Source organism: Calliphora vicina, chromosome 3 (genome assembly GCF_958450345.1).
Source record: "Calliphora vicina chromosome 3, idCalVici1.1, whole genome shotgun sequence".
In the NCBI taxonomy this organism is placed as follows: Eukaryota; Metazoa; Arthropoda; class Insecta; order Diptera; family Calliphoridae; genus Calliphora; species Calliphora vicina.
In genome coordinates, this window is record NC_088782.1 from 10,095,229 (window position 1) to 10,119,911 (window position 24,683).

A 24,683-nucleotide genomic window follows, 5' to 3' on the forward strand; every position below is an offset into this window, starting at 1 on the left:
AAGACCAAGAGTAGGAGGCATTACTCCATGAAGATTGTTGTCAAACTCAACAAGAGTTTGCTAAATCATTGGGAGCTACTCAAGCAGCAGCGAAATTGGGTTCCATACGAATTGAAGCTGAGCGACTTTGAAAGACGATTTTGTATGTCTGATATGCTGTTTGAATGCTATAAAAGAAAATAATTTTTGCACCGAATCATTACTTGCGATGAAAAATGGATCCATTTCGATAACACGAAACGTAAGAGATCGTATGTAAGGCCTGACCAACCAGACGAATCGAAACTAAAGCCAAATATCCATGGAACTAAGGTATTTGGTGGGAACAAAAGCGTCCTATCTGGATCCGCTGATTTTATGAGCTGCACCAAATGCAACTGATTCGTTGGAAGCGAGCAGTGAATGAAAAATGACCAGAATATGCGGCCAGACATGAAACCGTAACTCGAACTCGGCGACATTATGCATTATCTGCTTTATATTCCAGACCGTGCCCGTCCGACTACTATTTGTTTCGATCGATGCAGAACGCTGTCTCTGGGATACGATGCACTTAGGAACAGAGTATTCGACATTGTCTTGATTCGTTCTTGGTCTCAAAAGATTACCAGTTCTTTTGAAGCATCCATATGTTTCCAGAAAAATGGGTAAGGGTTATAGCTAACAATGGCCAATACTTTGAATAAATTTATTTGTACAAATGTTGCAAAATAACAGTTAAAAACTTGAAATAATCCCGCTCTTTTAAGTCATATGCTCAGGATAATTGCACGATTATACATTAGCAGATTTTGAAGGGTTAAGCACCTTAACCTGTTTCCAGATTATCGAAATGTTAGAGGACTGTTTGAAAAAGAGCTTTTCTCTTCTGAAAGACTGTGTTTCTCCTTTAGGGTAACTATAGTAGTGTTCGCGAACTTGATAATTTGTAATAATTTGTACAAATTATCACTGGAAGTTACGGGATTCCCTTCGTGTACTTTTAAAAACTTGTAACGAGAGAGCAAGAGAGTGTAAAAAGTGACAGTTCGTAGGTAGAGAACATGATATTTTTTACTGGACATTTTTTGTCCAGTAAAAAATATAAACATAAAAAAACGTTTAAAACATATGGTTGCTAATGTAAACAAAACTAAAATGTTGAAAATGTATACTATTTACAAGTTTTGTAAAGAAAAGAAATAAAAAAACACAAAACAACTAATTTTTACTAATTGTTGTTCGCGTACTTTTTTTTTTGGTTATTTCTCAGATTGAGAGTAATTTATTTTTACTCTATAAATTAAAGTTACTGGATATTTTTTACTGGAAAATACGCGAACACACCTTATGTCACCAACTTTTATTCTAAATTTCAGATTATGTCAACTGTTCGTTAATATATATGAAATTCATTATTATGACATATAAATTGAATAATACAATTCAATAAATATGGAAAAGATTTTCATTAGACACACTTTTCCCGCATATTTCTGAATATTTATATTGTAATTTACATTCATTATACGTAATTTACAGCAAATACGTCATTAAAAAGTTTTTAGGAATAAAGTGCGTATTTTGTTCTAATTAAAATCAAATCAAAATGTTATTTAATTTGAAAGCTATAATTTCTTACATATGTATGCTCTTGAAACCCTTGGAAATGTATAATAAATAAATATAAATGAAATATTGTTGGATACAGTGCTGCTACATGTTTACAGTGATATTCTCAAATAAGCGGATCCAGTTCACCCATTTGGGAATGAAAAATAGATTTAATTTTTTTTTTAAATTTTGTTTTTGGGAGAGGAATTTCCTTTTTTCACCCCCCGGATCCGTGCCTTAATACTGTCTCAGTAAAATATTTCGTATGATATAATCGGGTATTCTCTTGTATTGTATTTTAAATTTATATAAATATTAATACATTTGTTTCGTAAAGAAAATATTGACAAAGTGCAAAACTTTGACAAACTGTAGGAGACAATAATTAATTTACCAAATCCATTCAAGATCAAGCAATATTAATGACATGAATTTGCTTTTAAAAACGTTAAACAATTCACAACTTACTTAAATCTAATTTTTTTGTCTATCTTTTTAAATCCAACGGGGTTTAGATATTTTTGTCAGTTCTTATCATAGCTTCCCCCATTCAACAATCCTTAGTTATGGGAATCACAATTACGTAGAGAACACACAATGGCCCCATCTACACTCTTAATTGAAAATAATGCGAAAGATAAAGAGCGTGAAATGATGAGTGTTTTTTTTGGCAAAAAAAAATCTATTCTGTCATGCAAATACGAATTCATTCGTAAAGTTATCTACACGTGTCGTTCGTATCTGTGAAATACGCATGTACAGTGATGTTCAAAATGTAAACACAGGTTAAATGTAATGGTAATAATGAAGAGATACCAAGAGGAATATTAATTAGTTAATAAACAAAACTTAGAAAAAAGACAAGCCCACTTTTTGGCAAAGAAGAAGAGCAACACATTTTTATATAAGAAGCTTTAATAGAAACTTTCAATATCAGTTTATTCAGAATAACGGGCGATTTTAATCTATAAATTTTGGAATTAAAAAGTAAAATGCATCATAATTTTCATTTCATGTTTAACCAGAAACATTATACATTTTATTGTTTATTTTTTACAATATATGATGTAGGGTGTCCACGGTCAAATATGCTACTATGTTTTGGTATTTGGAATTCCACAAAGCCTACAAAAATTCCAGACTTTTGATGAATTAATACATTTTGCTAATTCAAACACCAATTCAAACAAAATAAAATTGTTTATTTTTAAAACTGTTTTCTTCTGATTGACCTGCTATTTAAAATAGTGTGCACAAGTATTGTAGCACTTGAAAATAATACATATATTTAAATTTATACATTTCAATTCATACAAAACAAATGTATACAAATCTTCAACTTGTTAAAGAAAAAAAAAATTCCATTCAAGAGTTCTTAAAAACAAAACCAATATGTTTTCCAAATTTTTGTTTAACTAAAACACAATAAAAAGTGGAATAAAAATAAAATATTAAAATTTGAAAGAAATAAACATATGTAAACTGAACTGGAACAGAATGCGCAAAATAAAAATTTTAAAAAGAGACTGATCATACACTTTCATAAAATGCTAATAAAGGTTATCACATCATTTTTGTATAAACAAATCGTAAACCAATTTACTTCACGTGCATGTCTAGGGAGAGATAAAAATTGCACTGAAATGAAAAACAGCAAAATTACAAGTAAAAAGTGGCTGATAAACAACAGCAAATGGATGTTGCATCAACTCAGATGTCGACCATTTTGCCTTAATTGGTAAAATCATTAGATAAAAGTGTGACATTACAAGGAAATTTAGGACTTCAAAGTGAAACGCATCAATTTCCGAAAAGAGCGGACAGAAAAATGTGACTTTTGGATTGAAATAAGGTTATGACATTGTATAGATGACATTTCAAAGTGCTATTCTCATTGGGAAATATACCAAAATTGTTTTTTTACGGAGAAAGTTAAAAGATCACAATGGATCCTATTGTTCTCCGAGTGGAAGTGTATTTCTTATAGTACACACCCCTTCATGTTACATATCTGAATGACTTCAGATTGCTCTGGGATCATACTCCGCCTCATTGATTGAGTTGGAGTATGATCGTCATTTAGACAGATTGGTCTTAACTGGTCTTAGATACCACCATATCGGTTTGAGTATATTTTTTTTACTTGCATTATGAAACCTCGTAACATTGGTCTCGTGAGGGTCTTTTCATTTTAGAGGAGGAATATTTGCTCTGTTAGAATTTTTTTGGAGTTCATTAATGAACTCAACCTGTTATGCTGAACCAAAGGACTGCATAAAAGGCCTTTCGAGTAGCTTTGAGCATCTTCAATGTAATCTAATTTACACGAAAAGTACTCTGTGGATTATTTTTCGGTCATTTGTCCCAACTCTGCCATATAGTAATAATTTTCTCGATTTAAATAGCAATATAGACCAATTCAGGATCATACACGACATTGATGTATTATTTATATTCTTAAGTTATTTGGGGACTTCAGAAAGTTGATTTCATCAGACGATATCTCTGTATCGACTTCGATATCTATAAGGATCATGATGGAGCAGAAGTTAGAAATAAAAAAAGTCCGCCACGTGATTGATGACAGAAACGAGATTTTAAATTGAGAGCTTTAAATATCGAAATGTGAGAAAACTTTAAAAAAAGTTTTGGTTAGTTTTCGATTAGGCAGAAGAATATTGATATTGTGACCGAATGTTCTCACGTAAATTACTAAAAAGTAAGATAATTATTTTGTTATTATTCGACTAGTTCTAAGTAATGCAGACGGTATGAAGTAGTCATTGAAAAGTATTTTATTCAGTAATTGCAAGTCATTGTCAAGGTTTTGCACCCTTTGGTAGGCGTTCATATTGTTCAGGTTACGAAGATTTTATTAAATTTACACATGTAAAACCCGAATGTAAACAATAGAGCGTAATAGAGCTTAAAAATACAAATATTTCATTCAGTTGCTTGATGTTGTTGCGGATATTTTATTCATTCACACAAATGAAATGCCTCTATTTGCCTACCAATGATTTAAACCATTGTTAACCAAACTCTCACAACAATAGATTTGCTTCGTATTCTTGTGTAACGATATGTGTACACTGAACCAAATTTCTTATGAAATATCCTTCACTGGCAACACTTGTAAAATAACTCATGTTCGTTTTTTAATTTCGGTTTCACATGTATAAGAAACTCACACATAAGGTGCCCGCGGGCGTACTGCTGGAGACCAATGATTTAAACAATGGCTCTTAAAATAGAGATCATACAAACATTGACATCCACATTAGTGTGCGTTCTCTATGCGACTCAGAGAACTATTTTAAATAATTTAACAAATCGAATCACTAATACAAATAACTCAAATAACAAGTAGGACTGTTTTATTCGACTGTGACAAATCTTGTATCAATTATGGACTGATCTTCAAAAAAGTTGGTAAAAAGATTTAGGTTCATTTCATCACGATATTTATTATAAGACAATTATGAATGATCAGGTCATTTTCTAATGGGGGACCTTGTATGGAAACTAGGGACAAATGTTGCCCGATTTTCGCCATACTTTACAGTATAATTTTATTTGGGACCTATCATGATTTCAACAGACAGACGGATAGACGGACATAGCTAAAGCTTAATAAAATATCATAAAGACCCACAATATATGTATATTATTTTGTGGGTCTTTGATGAATATTTCGATGGAGGGTATAAAATGTAGTGACTAAGCAGCACCAGTTAGTTTTCTTTGTTTTGTCCAATACTGTCTGCATACTAGAGTGCTCCAAAAAAATAAAATTGCGAATTTTGACCGTCCCCCCCTCTAGAATTGTTCTATGTATTGTAGAAACACATTGTGTAAAATATTACGATGATAGGATAACGTTAACTGGTGGCGCAACGACGCTGAAGTTTTGAGGTGCATTTACAAGGGGAAAATATGCAATTTTTTCAGTTTTTGTAAAAATTTTGCCATTAAGTAATGACTTTTACAATTTAATTTAAAAGAATCAAAATGTACACGTAATTGTCGTTATAATAAGATATAAAAGACAAAAATTGGTGAAAAAATGTTAAAGTTATTAAAAAATCGCCAGGCCATTAACGTGTCTCAGGCCACTAGAACAAGAAATTTATGAACAAAATTAACATATTTTGAGAAATATTAAAATAAAAGCTTATTTTTACTTAAAATATATCCATATTTACTTGTATATGAGTTTTTGTCCTCGTAGGATACCGTTAACCTATTCGCAGGTATGACCAAAAAAATTAAATTTTTTTAACGGCAGTTTCAAAACTCTAATTTCAAATTTTTAAAAATTTTGTTAAACAAATTTCAGAATTTTTTGATCATCACATGGGGATTTATTGACAACATAATAGGGAATAAAAATGTGAAAAAAGTATGTCTATACCTCCTATAGTTTTTCCGTACCTGCGATATAAATTTTGCGATTTTCGAGAAAAACTAATTTTTTGGCCATATTTTGGGGAATGACCAGAATTTCCTTACTGTAACGATTTTTATGTAAAAGCTATTCAGAATAATATAGTCCAGGTAATTTTAAATATAGTCTGAAAGTTTTACTAAAATCGGAAAACTTTAACCCTTAAATCGTGAAGGTCAAAGGTCAATTTTTTCAATATTTGGAATTTCTCATGGAAAGATAGCGAAATATTATATATTTTTGGGCCGATTTTGATGAAACTTAAGAAAAATATAAAATGAAGTCTAGTATTCACAATAACAGTACAAAAATGGAAATTAACCCTTAATAGCACTTGGGGTCCAAATGACCCTCAACTTTTAAAATCACGAAAAACACATTCATTTTGACCCCAAGTACTCTTAAGGGTTAATTTCCATTTTTGTACTGTTATTGTGAATACTAGACTTCATTTTATATTTTTCTTAAGTTTCATCAAAATCGGCCCAAAAATATATAATATTTCGCTATCTTTCCATGAGAAATTCCAAATATTGAAAAAATTGACCTTTGACCTTCACGATTTAAGGGTTAAAGTTTTCCGATTTTAGTAAAACTTTCAGACTATATTTAAAATTACCTGGACTATATTATTCTGAATAGCTTTTACATAAAAATCGTTACAGTAAGGAAATTCTGGTCATTCCCCAAAATATGGCCAAAAAATTTGTTTTTCTCGAAAATCGCAAAATTTATATCGCAGGTACGGAAAAACTATAGGAGGTATAGACATACTTTTTTCACATTTTTATTCCCTATTATGTTGTCAATAAATCCCCATGTGATGATCAAAAAATTCTGAAATTTGTTTAACAAAATTTTTAAAAATTTGAAATTGGAGTTTTGAAACTGCCGTTAAAAAAATTTAATTTTTTTGGTCATACCTGCGAATAGGTTAACGGTATCCTACGAGGACAAAACTCATATACAAGTAAATATGGATATATTTTAAGTAAAAATAAGCTTTTATTTTAATATTTCTCAAAATATGTTAATTTTGTTCATAAATTTCTTGTTCTAGTGGCCTGAGACACGTTAATGGCCTGGCGATTTTTTAATAACTTTAAAATTTTTTCACCAATTTTTGTCTTTTATATCTTATTAGAACGACAATTATATGTACATTTCAATTATTTTAAATTAAATTGTAAAAGTCATTATTTAATGGCAAAATTTTTACAAAAACTGAAAAAATTGCATATTTTCCCCTTGTAAATGCACCTCAAAACTTCAGCGTCGTTGCGCCACCAGTTAACGTTATCCTATCATCCTAATATTTTACACAACGTGTTTCTACAATACATAGAATAATTCTAGAGGGGGGGACGGCCTGTACCTAGAAAGTTTTTTTCGTCCATACAATCTTGGAGCACTCTACTGCATACAGACAATTTCTAATAAATTCTTTCTTTTGCTTTTAGATCATAAAGTTATTTCTAACTATAGCAAACAAAAATAACTAATAACATCATAGGTAAATGTTTACAACTTAAGTAATAAGCACATAAGACGAACATCTATTTACCCATGATAAGATAAATTTAAAAAAGCTCATTATTATACCTATTATTCGAATAATTTTTCCCAAATAAATTAATATAAAACGAAAACAATTTAAATTTTTTTTTTAATGTTTAAACATTTTATTAATTTACCTATATTTAAATTTAATAAACTAGTCATTTAGTAGTAGATAGTGATTTAAAAAATCACATTAAAATAATATTCATATTTAAAATAGAATAAAATTATCAAATTATAAATGATTGGCAAAAAATTTACGTATACTACATTGATATTTATACATATGTACACTCATATACATACATATGAATCTATCTACCTTTAATTTAGTGTTGTTTTTTTTTCCACTATTCGAGAGTCACGCGATCAATTTTGCCAATGGCCTGATAACAACACGACCAATTAGAGAGTAGAGTTGGTCTGCATAAATCTAACATACGATATTAAACAGCTGTTTTTTCTTTCCTGACAATGCTGCTGCTGCTGACAGCTACATAACAACAATATAAATAAACCAAGAGCTACAGCAAAAACAAAAGATTCTCTTCTCAAAACAAAACACTTGAAATATGCAAAATAAAACAACTACAGCAGCAACAAATTAAGATGTTAAACATTAAAACAGTGATATACACAATTATTCGTACTTTTATAATCTTTTAAAATGTCTGAGGTTAATTGTTGGAAAAACACTAACAATTGCTACCGGCTTTTTAGCTATGGTGTGAGTAATCTACATAAGTGCGGCTATAACTAAATTAGAAATAAATAAAATTAGCAAAAAAAAAAATAAACTTTCCTATACTCACTTTTAAAAAAAAAAAATCTACAGATAACATGAATAAATACTCACATGTTATGGCCCCACTTCAGAACCAAGGGTCTCCCTTCTATTGTTGATCGCGCTCTTTTTCTCTTTTAGCAACAATCACCACAAAAACAAATCGAAACATATGATACGATCATGTTTTCTTTTCTACAGATATATTGTAGATTTATACGATGGTTGTTTATGTATATTTGGTTTATTTTTAGCATTTCTTAGGCGCACACGACTTGTTAACTGTTAAATTTTTCCTTAACAGTTTGGAATTTTTCCCTCACGCTATAAACGACAAGTATCTGTTGATAGCGATAAAAATCTTTAATTGATATTTTTGACAAGGCTTTTGAAATTGTGCTGGCTCATAAATATTGGAATTTTATATTGAAAATAATAATAATAATAATTTGCGTTTGTTTTGTATTGAAAATTAATATTGTACTTTCAAGATTCAATTGTATTTTTCAATATCATTCAATTGATTTTTGACAATTAAGGAAATCTTATTTAAGCTACTTAAGTTTTCCAATACTTTATAATGGTTTTAGATTAACGTAATTTCTTGGAAATTTTTAAATAATCATTTCTTTATAATATACAAATAAAAACTCTGCGGAAAAATTGTTTCACGAAATTTAAGTGGAATATTTTTTTGGTAAATATTTGTTTAGGGAATAATTTATAATTTTTTGGAAAATGTTTGATGCCAAGGGCGTCATCAACAATCTTTATTTTCAAGGTCTATTGTAAATATCATCTATTTAACTTGCTATTATTGGGAATTAGAATATGGGAAGCCAAATTCGTATATATTTTCTTTCATACATGTATTAATAGATTTAAACGAAGGATGTATGAAAAAAGAGCAAAATATGCCTTAAGGTATGCAATATATGCCTCAAATTATGCAATAAACAATAGTTTAAAGCAGTGATGTTCATCCCATACAACAATTGTTTAAAAAATGTACACACATTTGTTATGCTCTTTTAAAGAGCGTAACAAGTGTCATTTTTTACAGAAATTCATTAAGCATTGTTGTTGGTTGGTTTTTGGATGAAGCATAGCAAACAGACGCGTTTCAATTACAATTGAACACAAAAACGACAAAGTTAAAAATAAATAAACAATTTGAGAGAATTTAGGCCGTATAACGTATATTCTTTCATTTCCTTAAAATGTACATATATTACATTCATTTAATAAATTGGTTATATCTGGCAAAAATTCTAAATCTAACATTCTTTGTTCTTATTTTAAGTGTTTGACATTATGTTTGCAGGGTAGCTCTCTCACCAATACATCCTCATTTTTATTTTTGAACATCACTGGTTTAAAGTGGTAAAATGGGCTGGGAAGTAAAATATGCCCTACAGAGTAAAATATTCTTGAAGCTCAGCAAAAAGAGCAACATTTTCCTTAAAAAAAGAAAAAAAAAAGCTCTTAAAAAATATGCAATTCGTTTTAAATACGTACATAGATAGTAAAATATCCTTGAAACTATGCAAACAATTTAACACTTCGTTATTATTCAATAATTCTATTATATAGAAACAAAATTGTTTTCAAAATCAATCTATTTATTCAATTCACTTCTTGAGATTTTTCTACTTAGTAATAAAATGTTGATTGAAAAGGTGATTTTTTTGTTTGTTTCTAAGGTTCAAAAATCATTCCATTCACTGAAATCACACGATGAGATTAAATATATTGATAATTTTAAATAATTTTTTATTTAAATTTATACTAACACGTATTAAAAGGTCATTAAAATGATACATATGTATATAGAGGGCAGCACTTGTATACATTTTCTATACTGAGTGTGTGCGTTAGAAAAGTATGATGTAAAGTAAATAATATTAATTCAAATTGCTCTACATAAGAGAAGCTTATCAGCATCAGATGATGAATAGATAGAAGTAAATATTCCCTGAATGCATCTTAGTTGTTCAATAGTCAGAAATAATAATAATAATAATGGATGGTAGCTTTAACAAACTTACCAATAATAATTCGTAAAGTTTTGAATGATAAATTATTTGAAACTGCGTAAAATGTATGACAAATGAAAGAAATTTTAACAACTATCCAGGAAGTTGTTAAAAAGCCCTAGAAAATAGACATTTCTTACTTGATTTAAAGTATGTTTTGGATTTTTAAATCAAATTCGTTGAAATTATTTAAAAAAAAAAAATCAATTGCGAAGCGTTTTTCTTGTCTGCAGAATCACCCAGACTCTTGGACAGGAATCGAACACGCAACCCTTGGATTGATAGTCCAGCACACTATTATCTAGTCTATCGGGGCACCCAAATTTGATCAACAATGCCACATCGAGTACCTTTACGCTTGAACAATGTTAGGAAATATTGCAAACCTTTCCAAAGTGAGTCAGAGTTGCCGAAGCTGTGATATCATCGAAAAGCCATGTTAATGTTAACTGTAACCATTTCAAAATTTTTACAAGTTTTTGAACAATATTATGGTCACTGCAATTATTTATATGATTGTGGTAACCATAATATGGTAAAGTTATGATTAACCATAATATGGTAATGTTACTATTTATTTAGTGGTATATTTAACTTACACCACTTTTGCTACATTACTTTGTTATATTATGCTCTGTACAAAATATAATTTCAGATCCATCTGATTTTGAATACCAATTGTAATGTAAAGACTGTATGTAACACCAGAACAGCAACCAAAGCAAATTGTGGGTTACACCACTTTTGCCCTGATGGCCTCATATATAAATATATGAAGTGCCTTACATTCCGTTTGTGATTTCCACAATATCATTTTCCGACCCTATAAAGTATATATATTCTGGATCCTTATATATAGCGGAGACGATTAAGCCATGTCCGTCTGTCTGTTAAAATCAATTTTCTGAAGACCCCATATATCTTCGGGATCTAAATCGTCAATAATTCTGTCAGACATGCTTTCGAGAAGTTTCCTAAAATCGGTCCACAAATGGCTGAGATATGAGGAAAAAACCAGGACAACCTCGATTGTTTACCTATTTTTGACTTATATCTTACTTACTAGTCATTAATATAGACAATATGGATATATAATGATAGATATTTCAAAGACCTTTGCAACAACTTACATAAGACCATAGTAAGTTGGGCCTACAATGGGTCAAAATCGGAAAAAATAATTTTTAACTCGAATTTTTTTTCACTATTTTTCAAAATTTAAAAAAAAAATTAAAATAATTCGAATTTTTTTTTTTCAAAAAATTAAAAAAAAACAACTTTGGAAACAAATTAATTTTGTTTACCTAAAAATATTTAAAATTTTGTATTTTGAAGTAAAATTTGGTGAAGGGTATATAAGATTCTTACTTGTTTTTTTTTTAAATTTCTGATTTCTTAAACAAAATTTTCTTTCTCCAAATGCTACTGTTTATCTTTTCAAACACTGAGTTCTCATCCAAAACAAAACAGGCGTTTGTCTTAGATAATACTTAATCGCATGACTGGCATAATAATTTTTGTATGATGTATGATTTTAATTATAAACAAACTTTTATTACTCTAAAAAGTATTTAATCTTATAACTTAAACAATAGCAACAGCTAAAAATCATATGTTATTTTCATTTAATAATAGAGTAAAATGATTATTATCATAAATCTTTAATTTTTGCCAATTCAACATTTTTAAAAGATAACAATATTTAAAAAAATAAAAAATTCCTACAACAACCATTAAACAAAATCAGACCATTAAGTTATACAATCTCAAGCAAGAAAAAAATCACTTCAAAGGAATATTATCAGCAAAAATGCTACATAAACATTTTTAACACGCCCTCGTATATTTGCTCAGACGCGCTGAATTGGAAGTCAAGTGTCCAATATTTGTGTTTTTTTTTTTTTTTGAATTTATCATTTTAAGAGATTATGGAGGTAAAACGTACTCGTGTTTTGGAGTGTATCGAAAGAAAAAAACCGCAACAACATAGAAACAATAGTAAATTCATAACAAATCATATTGAATTGAAACCGAGAAGTAGCTAAACGGGCAATAAATTCGTAAATTTTTGGCAGTATGTTTACAAAACAAAAATAGTTAGATACAAAAATTGGTAGCAGCTAAACAGATAACAAAAATTATTCACACTACAGCTAAAATCAAATAATAAAATGATCTATAAACCCAGCTAACTTGTATCAGTAAGTAGAAAGTATGATAAACAATATATTGCTACATTTATCATATCATATGTTGTAGCTGGAAGCTGATATGGTTCGTTCCATTTCAATTTCATTAGCACTTGGCGAAATTTTTAATCAAAACAAACTGAAGTGCGTTTAGCTGCTAATTTGTTACACAATTATTTATTTTTGGTTTTCATCAAAAAACAGGCAGCGCCATAACAAATTGTTATTATGAACAAGTGTGTGAGTTCTCCATAATAATTAATAATTGATATAAAACATTCATTCATTTGTTTATTTTGATTTTATATTTAAACGAGTATATACTTAAAATTATATAAATCAAACAAATATCAATAATATTTTAATTAATTTTACAAATTTATACAATTACAAACGAATTAACAATACAGCTTTAGGCAGATTTTAAAATATTATACAAATTGCGTACCTTGACCATTTTCAATTTTTAATCATATTCTTTGTCCAACTACGTCATTTTTTTAGACTTAAATTCTACTTTTATTGTCCAACTTTCTTTGATAATGATTTTTGTTTTTGGTTTTCTTTTCGAATATCTGTCTATTTATTTATCAAATAATAAAACTAATAAAACACATTGAGTCAGATTTGTTTTGGCTATGGCTGTGAAATTATTAATCATTTAGCAATAGAGTAATTTTTCAATAATTATTAGAAAATATTTTTCCTAAAAAATACACGTATGTTTAAGTAATTGAATCATGACCAAAAATAACAAAGATTTTGTAACTTCTCAGATTTAAAGTGAATTTCTTTTTTATAAGTAATCAAAATGATGCAATTGATTACCTTATGGTTTACTTATAGAGTATTTAGTAGTCTATCTTAGTTTGCATTTGTTAATATTAGATCTTGCAAACATTTTTCCAAATCTTGCAATTTATTTTAAGTATTTGAATTTCAATTTGTAATGATGACTTTTTTGTCATAATTTTGTTTTGCGATAAGCATTATTATTTTAATCTTTTAAGACCTTTCACTTTTATAAATCTCAAAGCTAAAATTTTAAATTTTGAAAATCGATACATATAATTAAAATGTTTACTTTTAATGTTAAAACGCAATATTTTCTTTATCAAATTTATAAATAACGCTATATATTTTTTAATAAGTACTATTTACGAAAAAGTACCTTTTCAAATAAAAGTTTTTTTCTTTCGTTTTAGTACCAACAAAATCGCCATATTTTAAAAATCGCTATTTACAAAGAATATTAAAAAAAAGTATTTTTTTGAAAAAAAGTACCTTTTCAAATAAAAGTGTATTTGTTCAAAATACAAAAATCGCCAGATTTTATAAAAAGTACTATTTAGGAAAAATAATAAAAAAAATTATTTTTCTGAAAAAGTACCTTTTCAAATATTGTTAAAAATATTTCATTAAAATTTATGTATTTATTGGGTGTATGACTTAACAATGCGGGATTTTTGTTTTTAATAACTTATAAATATGTCATTTTGAAGGGCAAATATCTGTCCTTAGTTATTGAATATTATAGTGCAAACAGCAAAGTTTTTTGCTTCGAAAATGTCGAATTTTTTTTGGCCAACAAAGCGTCATATGCAGAAAGTTTTACTTTACTTCTTAAGTTTGAAAAAAAGTGCCGCTGAAGCACACCGATTGCTCAACAAAGCTTATGGTGAATGTATTTCATCGGTTTCAACGTTCGAGGGATGGTTTGTGCGGTTTAAAAAGTGGTGATTTTTGCACGGAAGACAAAGATCACCCAGGCCAGCCAATAAAGTTGGAAGACCAAGAATTGCAGGCATTACTCCATGAAGATTGCTGTAAAACTCAACAAGATTTTTCAAAATCATTGGAAGCTGTTCAAGCAACAATTTCATGCTGCAGCATTGATCCAAAAGCAGGGAAATTGGGTACCATACGAATTGAAGTCGGAAGATGAAGAGAGATAAACGCTTGAACGCTATGAAGGAAAATCAGTTTTGCACTGAATGATAACCCGAAGTGTAAGAGATCGTATGTGAAGCGCGACCAACCAGCCGAATCGACACCAAAGTCAAATATCCATGAAGTTAAGGGAATGCTCCATATTTGGTGGGAGCAAAACGGTCATATCCATTAAAAGCTGCTAAAATCTGATCCATAAGCTAGCGAAATTGGTTACCATACGAATCGAAGCCGAGATATCTTGAATATACCAACTTACTATAGCCTTATCCACATCGTTGCAATGGACTTTGAAATATCTATCACTAGATATCCATATTGTCTATATTAATGACATAGTAATCCAGATATAGATCAAAAATAGGTCAAAAATCGAGGTGTCCCGGTTTTTTGCTCATATCTCCGTTATTTATGGACCGATTTTGCTGATTTTAAATAGCAAACTTCTCGAAAGCATGTCTGACAGAATTATTGAAGATTTGGATCCCGAAGATATCTGGGGTCTTCAGAAAATTGAGACAGACAGACAGACGGACATGGCTTAATCGACTCCGCTATCTATAAGGATCCAGAATATATATACTTTATAGGATCGAAAATGAAAAATGTAGAAATTACAAACGGAATGACAAACTTATATATACCCTTCTCACGAAGGTGAAGGTTATAAAAATATTTAATTAAAGAACTATTTATTAAAAAATTATTTTAAAATAAAAATGACGTATTTATGACGTATTTCGCTACCCCTACCCTAGTAAAATTAAAAAAGTCTGAATGGAAATACGAAAATAACACATACAAAATTTGAGAATCACTCAATTACAGTTCACTTGATACTCGAAAATAACTAATTTTGTATAGGGGATACCACTCCACTGCTCTGATTCCACCCATTTTTAAACCTTTTATGTAAATATCAAGCTTCACTTTAACTTTCCTTTATAAGGGAAAGGTCATTCCTACTAAGCCGATCATGCTTAGCTAAACTTCGAACAGGGATCAGGAATAAATTCGTTTTTAGCTAACCTTCTTAGAATGGTAATAAATTGATTGCTACAGAATTTAAATTCTTTTTAGAATTATAATTCTCCAGATATTCAAAATAAATTATTTACTTTGCGCCATAAGAAATTAATTCGCTAAAAGTTTAAACACTTTTACAATTATAGTTCTACAGTTATTCGAATTAATTATATACTTTGTATAGGGTGTGTCACGCCCACTTTTCCAATCCCGAACAATTTCAGCGAAACTATGCAAATTTATAAAAGAGCCATTTAGACTATGTTTGAAGAATCTTGCAATTATAGTTCACAAAATATTTAGAAATAACTACTTTGTATGGGAGGCGACTTACCAGTTTTTCCAACCCGTACCCAACCAGTTCTGCACATATTATAAAATAACTATTTACTTATCTACAATTACATATTTACCCCCAATATGCATAAACAGTTTTTTAAATTTGTCAAAGGTTTATAAAACTAATTTTGAATGGAAATTTTGTTTTATAAACCTTTGATAAATTTAAAAATTGTTTATGCATGTGGGAGTTAGGAAATAAAAAAAAACTTCAAAATATATTTATTAAAGCGAATTTAAATTACTAAAGTCTTCTTCTTTGTTTTCTATAACAACTCTCACTTAAAACTGAGCGAAATCAATACTGTTTAATTGTTTCTCTTATTTATTTACAACAACAAATTGGACAAACACGCCTTGCTTTGTTTACTTTTTAGCTTAAGGTTCACATGTACACGTTTTTGCATATGTGTTAGTAACATCTTTAAACGCTTATAACTCCTAAAAAACTAAACCGATTTCAATAAAATATATATTCTGCACTTCTGTGAATAAATCCCTTTAAAATGGAATATTTCTTGCCCAAATTCAATGTATAATGTGAGCGTAAAAGGGGTCTAAAGAAATCGACTTGCCTATTAATATTATGATGATCTACCAAATTTAGTATGCAGATATTTAAAAAAAAGTACTTTTCTTAGAATTTATTTCAAACTTGATTTAAAAAATATTTTATTCATCAATACAATATGTAAAGGATTTAAAAAGCTAGTTTTTTATTTAAATACTTAAAAATTTAATGTAAAATTGTACCTGTCTTTTTGGTGCTAATGGTAACAAAGAAAAGTACTTTTTTTAAAGCTTTGTTTCATTAAAAATCGACTGATTTCCTTATAAACAAAGACCTTAAAGAAAGTAAGAAATTTGTTTATTATTTATAAATACTAGCACAAGGTTCAAAATAATACATACGTACATTCCATACAATTATTTAAGTACTAAATATTCCAACGAATAAAGCCAGGCAATGGTTTAACAGAATTGGCGCATTTGTAAATAAATTTATTCTGAATTTGTGGTTATTTGCATAAATATTTGGTTTTGAAAAACCTTTAAAATATTAAATAATATTTTATTTGTTTATTTGTTTAATAGTACACATTCTTTGATTTTTTTCATTATTATTTGTTTAAAAAATATATTTATGTAACAAAATCTTTAAAAAAAAATTATTCCATTTGAACTTTAGACAAACAAAATTATTGCACAATTACAGTCTGTCTAAAATTATTTATTTTATTTAATTCCACAGGCCAATAGCCAAAGCATGTATGCATAAATAAATCAATAAATATAAAAATATACAAATTTGAATTTATTTTTAATTTTTTTGATGCTCTTAATCTTTCAAAAGCCAGTTAGACATAATAGCAAATATGTAGTAGACAGAAAATATTCAAAGTCATGGTCATTATTATTTGGTTTGTTTTCAAGATTTTAAACTTCTAAAATGCACTGAAACTGGTTTGGTTTTGAAATAAATGTCTGAAAACTTATAGTTAGTAGATACAAAACATTGACATCATGACCTGCTATGGTTTTTTAATTTGTATATTAACATAATATAATAATTATATTTTTATTTATTATTTAATACTAATTCATTTAAACACTTCCTTATATTGTTTCATTATTTTCGGTTTCGCTTTTTCCGCTCTTTTAATTAATTATTTGTATGTACTTTCTTTATTATTTCTTTTTTACTTTTTTCTACATTCGAGTACAAATCTATATAAATATTCCATTGGAATCGAGTCAATGTTCTTTTAAATATATATAATTAAAATACATTTATTTGTTTGTCCAAAAAAAAAAAAACACAAAAAATTATAAAAGTAAATCTTTGTTTTTTGGTTCCTGTTTTTTTTTGGATTTTTATCTATTATATTTTTTATATTATGTTTTGTTCTGAAATGTTCAATATTTTGCCAGTGCGCATGACTTAAGAGACCCTTAAAAATATCCTTTACTTTCTAATACACAACCTTGCCCACTATTAAATGTATTTATTTTGGGGGATTTTTGTGTTATTTACTTCAAAATTGAGTAGGGTATTCTAAGCTTGTTGGATGGTTTGTAACTTAGACAAAATGTTTGTTCGCAGTGGAAAATTTTAGGTCATATTTAGGGAATGACAAAATTAGCAGGTTTTCAAACTGTCTATATCCAAAAGTCAGCTATACAAAGTATTTTGAAGTTGCTAATGTGTGATAATTATTATTTAATTCACGTCATTTTGTTATTTTTAGAAGAGTGTTTATATCATTATAATTGAGAATAAATACAAAAAATATCGGGATATTATTGAGGTCCTGGGCATTTTGGCTACTGAATTCTGCAAAATGGCCCCATAGTACTAAATATTATCTGAATCAACAAAATGTACAAATATGGCAATGAATACGTTTTTAGTTACTTCTGGTTGGATTAATAAAAAATGTATTAGAGAATCATAGACTTGAAAAAATAAGTTTGCATCTCCCTATTAGAACAGAAAGCAACTAACAGAATGTCAAAGTGAACCAACTCGAGAATGCAGAAGAATTTTGAAATACAGAAATAAAACAAGTAAGAGAGCTATATTCGGCTGTGCCGAATCACCAAATTATACTTAAAAATAAAAATTTTAAATATTTTTAGGTAAACAAAATTTAAATTTTTTTCCAGTTGTTTTTTCGAAATTGTTTTTTAAAATTTTTTTTTTAATTTTAAAAAAATTTTTTTTTAAATATTTTGTGAAAAAAAATTTTGGTGAAAAAAAAATTCGAGTTAAAAATATTTTTTCCGATTTTGACCCATTGTAGGTCCAACTTACTATGGTCTTATATACGTCGTTGCACAGGTCTTTGAAATATCTATCATTAGATATCCATATTGTCTATATTAATGATTTAGTAATCCAGATATGGGTCAAAAATCGAGGTTGTCCTGGTTTTTTCCTTATATCTCATTTGTGGACCGATTTTCTCGATTTTAAATAGCAACCGAGCCGGAAGAATCGGAGATATTGATGTATTATTCGTGTATGTAAGTTATTTGGGGGCTTCAGAAAGTTGATTTCAACACACACACGGACAGACGGACATGGCTATATCGACTCCGCTATCTATAACGATTCAGAATATATATACTTTGTGGGGTCGCAAATGAAAAATGTAGAAATTACAAACGGAATGACAAACTTATATATACCCTTGCCACTCATGATGAAGGGTGGTATAAAAATACTTTTACAAAATTTTTATTGTTAGAATAAATCTTTTTATGAGTTTTTATAAAAAGTACTTGTTTGAAACTATATTTTTATGTTTTTTTAAATATAAACAAAAATATTTTATTAACTGTAAAAATATTTTCAAATGTCTTTGAATAGTACATAAAAAAGTACTTTTCAGTAATTTCCAAAAATTTAAAGAAAGTACTTTTTATTAATTTATAATTTAGTACTCATTTTATTCTCATAAAATAAGATTAGTTGAGGGAGGAGCCGCAGAACAAAAGGTACGTTTTCGAATTTTTTTTTCAAATTGATTTTTTTGTATTTTGATAATATTTGGGTTGAAATCTTCTAGAAAAAAATCAATTTCCCAGAATTTTTAAATTTTCAAAAAAGTAACTTTTGTTCTGCAGCTCCTCAATTAATAAATTTGTTTAGAATATCGTGTTATATTCTTAGCAAATTAAAAATTTTAACTACATAAAGGTAGATTTGTTTAAAAACTATTTTTTTTTTAAATAGTACCTTTGCATAACATACTTTCAGTTAATTTTTGGTTTCTTAGTACTCAGTACTTTTTTTGTACAATATAACTCTTAAAAAAGGTCTATTAATTTCAGTAAAAACTTGTTCTTAAAATAGATTAATTAATTAAATAATTATATTTTACAATTTAAGAAAATCTTTTAAGAAAAAAAAGTTCTTTTTGGTTTTATCAAAATATTAATATAATTGTTATTATAGAAAAGTTTGTAAATGTCATAAAAAGTACATAGAAATAGCTCATTGTTCTAATAATTTAGATTCTCCAGAAATGTTTATTAAAAAAAAATACAATTTTCTATTTTTGTACAAGTACTGAATTACAAAGTATTGTTAAACAAATTTATGAAAATTAAATTAAAAAGTACTTTTTCAAAATAATACCATAATAGTAAAAATAAATTCATAAACTTTTGGTTCTCAATTAAAAACTCTTTAATAAAAATTATAATTAAAAATAAATATACTTAAAAAATAATAAAAAAGTACTTTTTAAAAAAATATTATCTTTTTTTCTTTAATACAAATGATAATTAAAATAGTACTTTTTAAAAAAAGTAATTTTTAATAAAATATTAGTCGCTTAAAAGTCTGTAAATTTATGTGAAAACTTGTAAATGTTTATTAAAATTACTTTCTCGAAATAGTACCAATTAAAAAAGGTACTTCCACAAAAATATGTGGTATTCCAAAATAATTTGTGAAAAGAAGTTTGAATAAAGAGCCACTTTTCCAAAAAAAAGTACTTTTTTAAAAAAGTCACTTTTGCAAAAAAGTACTTTTTAAAAATGTACTTTCAGAAAGTTGGAGTCTTTAAAAATGTCTCCTTAACAGTAAATGTTTATTAAAAAAGTACTTTTTAAAAGTTCCTGAATAAAGTGACACATTTCCAAAAAGGTACTTATTCATAATTAAAGTACATATTCTTAAAAAGTACTTTTTTAAATATTAAAATTGTTTTCCAATAAATGAATAGTAGTTGCTACTGAATGATTTGTAAATGAGTGACATATTTCCAAAAAGGTACTTTTTCATAATAAAAGTACATATTTATTCCTAAAAAGACTTTTTTATTATTAAATTTGTTTCCAATAAATAAATAGTAGTTGCTATAGAAATATTTGTAAATGTTTGTGAAAAGTATATAAAAAGTACTTTTTCGAAATAGTACCAATTAAAAAAAGGTATTTCCACAAAAATGTGCGATATTCCAAAAGAATTTGTTAAGACAAATTTTAATAAAGTGACACATTTCTAAAAAGGTACTTTTTTCATAATTAAAGTATATATTCTTAAAAAGTACTTTTTTAAAAAGTATTTGATTGTTAGAAATAATTTTGTTTAAGAGTTTTTATAAAAAGTACTTTTATGGAGAAACTATATTTTTTTCAATTAGTACTTTTTAAAAAGGTATTGTACTTTTTTAATATTAATTTTGTTTCTAATAAATGAATAGTAGTTACTACAGAACTACAGAATGAATAGTAGTTACTACAGTAAATGTTTATGAAAAGTACTTTTTCGAAATAGTACCAATTAAAAAACGTGTGACATTTCAAATGAATTTGTTAAGCCATGTTCGAATAAAGTTACACTTTTCCAAAAAAGTACTTTTTTAAATGTGCCACTTTTCCAAAACAGTACTTTTCTAAAATTGTACTTTCACAAAGTTTGTAATAGTCTTTACAAATGTCTACTTAACAATAAATGTTTATTTTCTCTAGTATCATTTGTTATTTTTTTATACAACAAAAAATTATTTGAAACGTGTGGAATTTTTTACGAAATTTCTATACGTTTTATATAATTTTCTTATCTAGTTAAACTAAAGGACCTCGTTTAAACTTTTTATTTGAATAAAAATTACTTTACAATATTGTTTAAAAATAAACTTAAAAAATAAATTTTTTCAGAGCCCAATAAACCAGAAAACGATATGATAGCAAACCCGAATTATTCTTATTATACCCTTCACCTTCGTGAGAAGGGTATATATAAGTTTGTCATTCCGTTTGTAATTTCTACATTTTTCATTTCCGACCCTATAAAGTATATATATTCTGGATCCTTATAGATAGCGGAGTCGATTAAGCCATGTCCGTCTATCTGTCTGTTGAAATCAATTTTCTGAAGCAGATATCTTCGGGATCCAAATCTTCAATAATTCTGTCAGACATGCTTTCGAGAATTTTGCTATTTAAAATCAGCAAAATCGGTCCACAAATGGCTGAGATATGAGGAAAAAACCAAGACAACCTCGATTTTTGACCTATTTTTGAGCTACATATATCTGGATTACTAAGACATTAATATAGACAATATGGATATCTAATGATAGATATTTCAAAGACATTTGCAACGACGTATATAAGACCATAGTAAGATGGACCTACAATGGGTCAAAATCGGAAAAAAAATTTTATCCTGAATTTTTTTTTTTTCACAAAAAAAAAATTTAAAAAACAAAAAAAAAACTTTAAAATTTAAAAAAAAAAAATTTAAAAAAATATTTAAAAAAAATCGAAAAAAAATTTTTTCCAAAAAATTAAAAAAACAACTGGAAAAAAAATTAAATTTTGTTTACCTAAAAATATTTAAAATTTTGAAGTATAATTTGGTGAAGGGTATATAAGATTCGGCATAGCCGAATATAGCACTCTTACTTGTTTTTTTATTAAAAACTCTTTAAAAAAATTCAGTCCCTATCTGAATCAGTAACTTAATTTTTAATTTGTGTCCTGCTCTGATAGTGTTTTTCCAAATTGCTTTTTTACTAATAAAACACCAAATGTTTAGTAATATTTTTTTGAGCCAAAATACCTTTTAAATTTAATTAGGTATTTTTTTAATATTCTTAATCCAGCCAGTTGTAAAAAAAAACTTTAATTAAAATCAACACAAATTTGGAAAATAAATCTTAAAAAATTATACTTAATTCTTTGACATTTATCTGTAAGTTGTTTAGGTAAAACTATACATTTTGCTGTTTTATCAGAATAACTCTAAGACTGATTAATAGCGATATTAAAAATAGACCAACACTCTACATCCAGTATTGGTCTATTCTGAAGCTTTTCTGACAAAATGTAAAGATGTCGTTTTCCAATATTGATAACTTTTATTATTCCCTCCAATTCCAAAGCATGGACGAACAGTAATTGTATTGCCCTAAAAACCAACCAAAATATTTCTAGATTTTATACAAATTGTTCTATAAAGGATATATGTACATAAAAATCATAATATTTGGATATGGTATGAAAACCTTTGGATTTATATTTAACACTAAGACTAAAATGTCTTTTCTAATTGGTAAATTGTTAATTAAAAATAAAAAAAATACATTTTGAGTATAACTAAGAAGGCACCGTTAAGGCAAGCTTTGTTAAACTACATTTATATTATTTTGAGTTTAACTTAGCCGCAGCTTAAGGAAAGTTTAACTATATTTTTAAAAACAAGGATTTAAAGTTTCAAAATATGAATTATTTAATAGATTTCATAATTTTGTTTGAATTTATTGAAATAATTTTTATAGTTTGAAATAAATTTCGATTGTCCTTGAGATTTTGTCTTCCCAATTATGCCTATCAAATAGGGTATTTAAAAGTCGCCTCTAATGGCAATTGCTCTATTTCTGTATTGTCAACTGACAATAAAACATTTCAAGGAACATGTGTTTTTTGTTGTTGTTGTGCTTGTTAAGGGTTTAACCAAAAAACAAACAAAAAAACTGCATACTACGTATTTACACTCTATACTAAACGTAAACTTGTACATTTGATTTCGTAACACAAGTTCTTTTTTGAGTCTTCTTTTTTATACACAAGTTTCTTACAAGCGACAAGAGCAGTAAAAAAATCAATAACACTTAAAGCAGCAAGCATGTCCTTTTCAGCAGAGTACATTAGAAAAACACAGAATAGAACTACATACGTCATTGAAATACAAAATACTATAAAAAGTAAATTAAATCCAAAAAAGAAGAAAGAAAAACTTACCAATAATAGGCTATAGTATCTCCTAAACCATTACGAATATTGCGATCTAATAGATTGTAGCAGATATTTGTGGAGGCTCCTTCCATCCATTTAATGGAAATGGGTCCTTTCGTAATATCAAAGTTGTATTGTAGAAATTTCTTTGGTTCGGCTGGTGTTTCCCAGTGGAATTGTTTGGCCACACGAGACCAGAATTCTTCGGGATTATCCAAAGACTCCTCATAGAACTTTTTATACTCTTCCATGCTGGATATGTAAGCATTTTGGCTAATGGCCGGATGTGGATTGTAAATCGATTTTTCCGAAGGCATTTTTTGTTTTTCTATAACTTGTATTTTTTCAATAATTTGGCTGTTTATTAAAAAGATTCCTTAAATGGATTTTTTTTTTGTATAATAAATTTAAATGTTCATAACAAAACGTTTGCTTTTGTTAATGATTTTTTAAATTGTTTTTTTTCTACTAAATTAAATTTTGGTTTCTAACGTTTTTTAACTGTATTTATTAATTCTTTTTAGCTATGAATTATTTTAGAACGTCTCAACCCACTGAATAACTCTCACATACTAAATGTCTCTGTTTGCACAAAATGTTTATACCTCAACTTTCAACGCAATTCAAAAATCAAATCAATTTCTTATGGTGTGTTATATTATTTCACTGTATTTAATGTTTTTGCTGAGTTACTCAAAACGTATCTACATATTTGTAGAGCTTCGTTTTAATGTAGATACAATGATTTTTGTTTTTTAAAAAAAAAGCTTAAAGATACGTCCACGTAAAATCAGATAAGAATACAGCTCAATTTGCTGCAGAATTATTTATAACCAATATAAGAGTATAATTTTGCAAAAGCATAAAACAAAAAACAAAATAATTCAATGTCAAGAGTAGATACTAAGAGTATGTATTTCATAGAATTAAGAGAAATATGTTCTCTACACCCTACTTATTAATAAATAGTATGTAAAATTTTCCAACTCTTAAGTATTTATGTT

General features: G+C 27.6%; 1 protein-coding gene across 1 annotated transcript in view; it reads right to left on the reverse strand.

Moving 5' to 3' along the window:
- The window catches only part of AcCoAS (acetyl coenzyme A synthase), a 31,724-nt gene extending 7,470 nt beyond the window's left edge, over positions 1-24,254 (reverse strand). Inside the window, exon 1 of the mRNA XM_065503423.1 lies at positions 23,686-24,254. Coding sequence (XP_065359495.1) covers positions 23,686-23,996 — 311 coding nt within the window. The 5' untranslated portion in view covers positions 23,997-24,254. The remainder of the gene's footprint in view (positions 1-23,685) is intronic.
- Between the last annotated feature and the right edge of the window lie 429 nt (positions 24,255-24,683).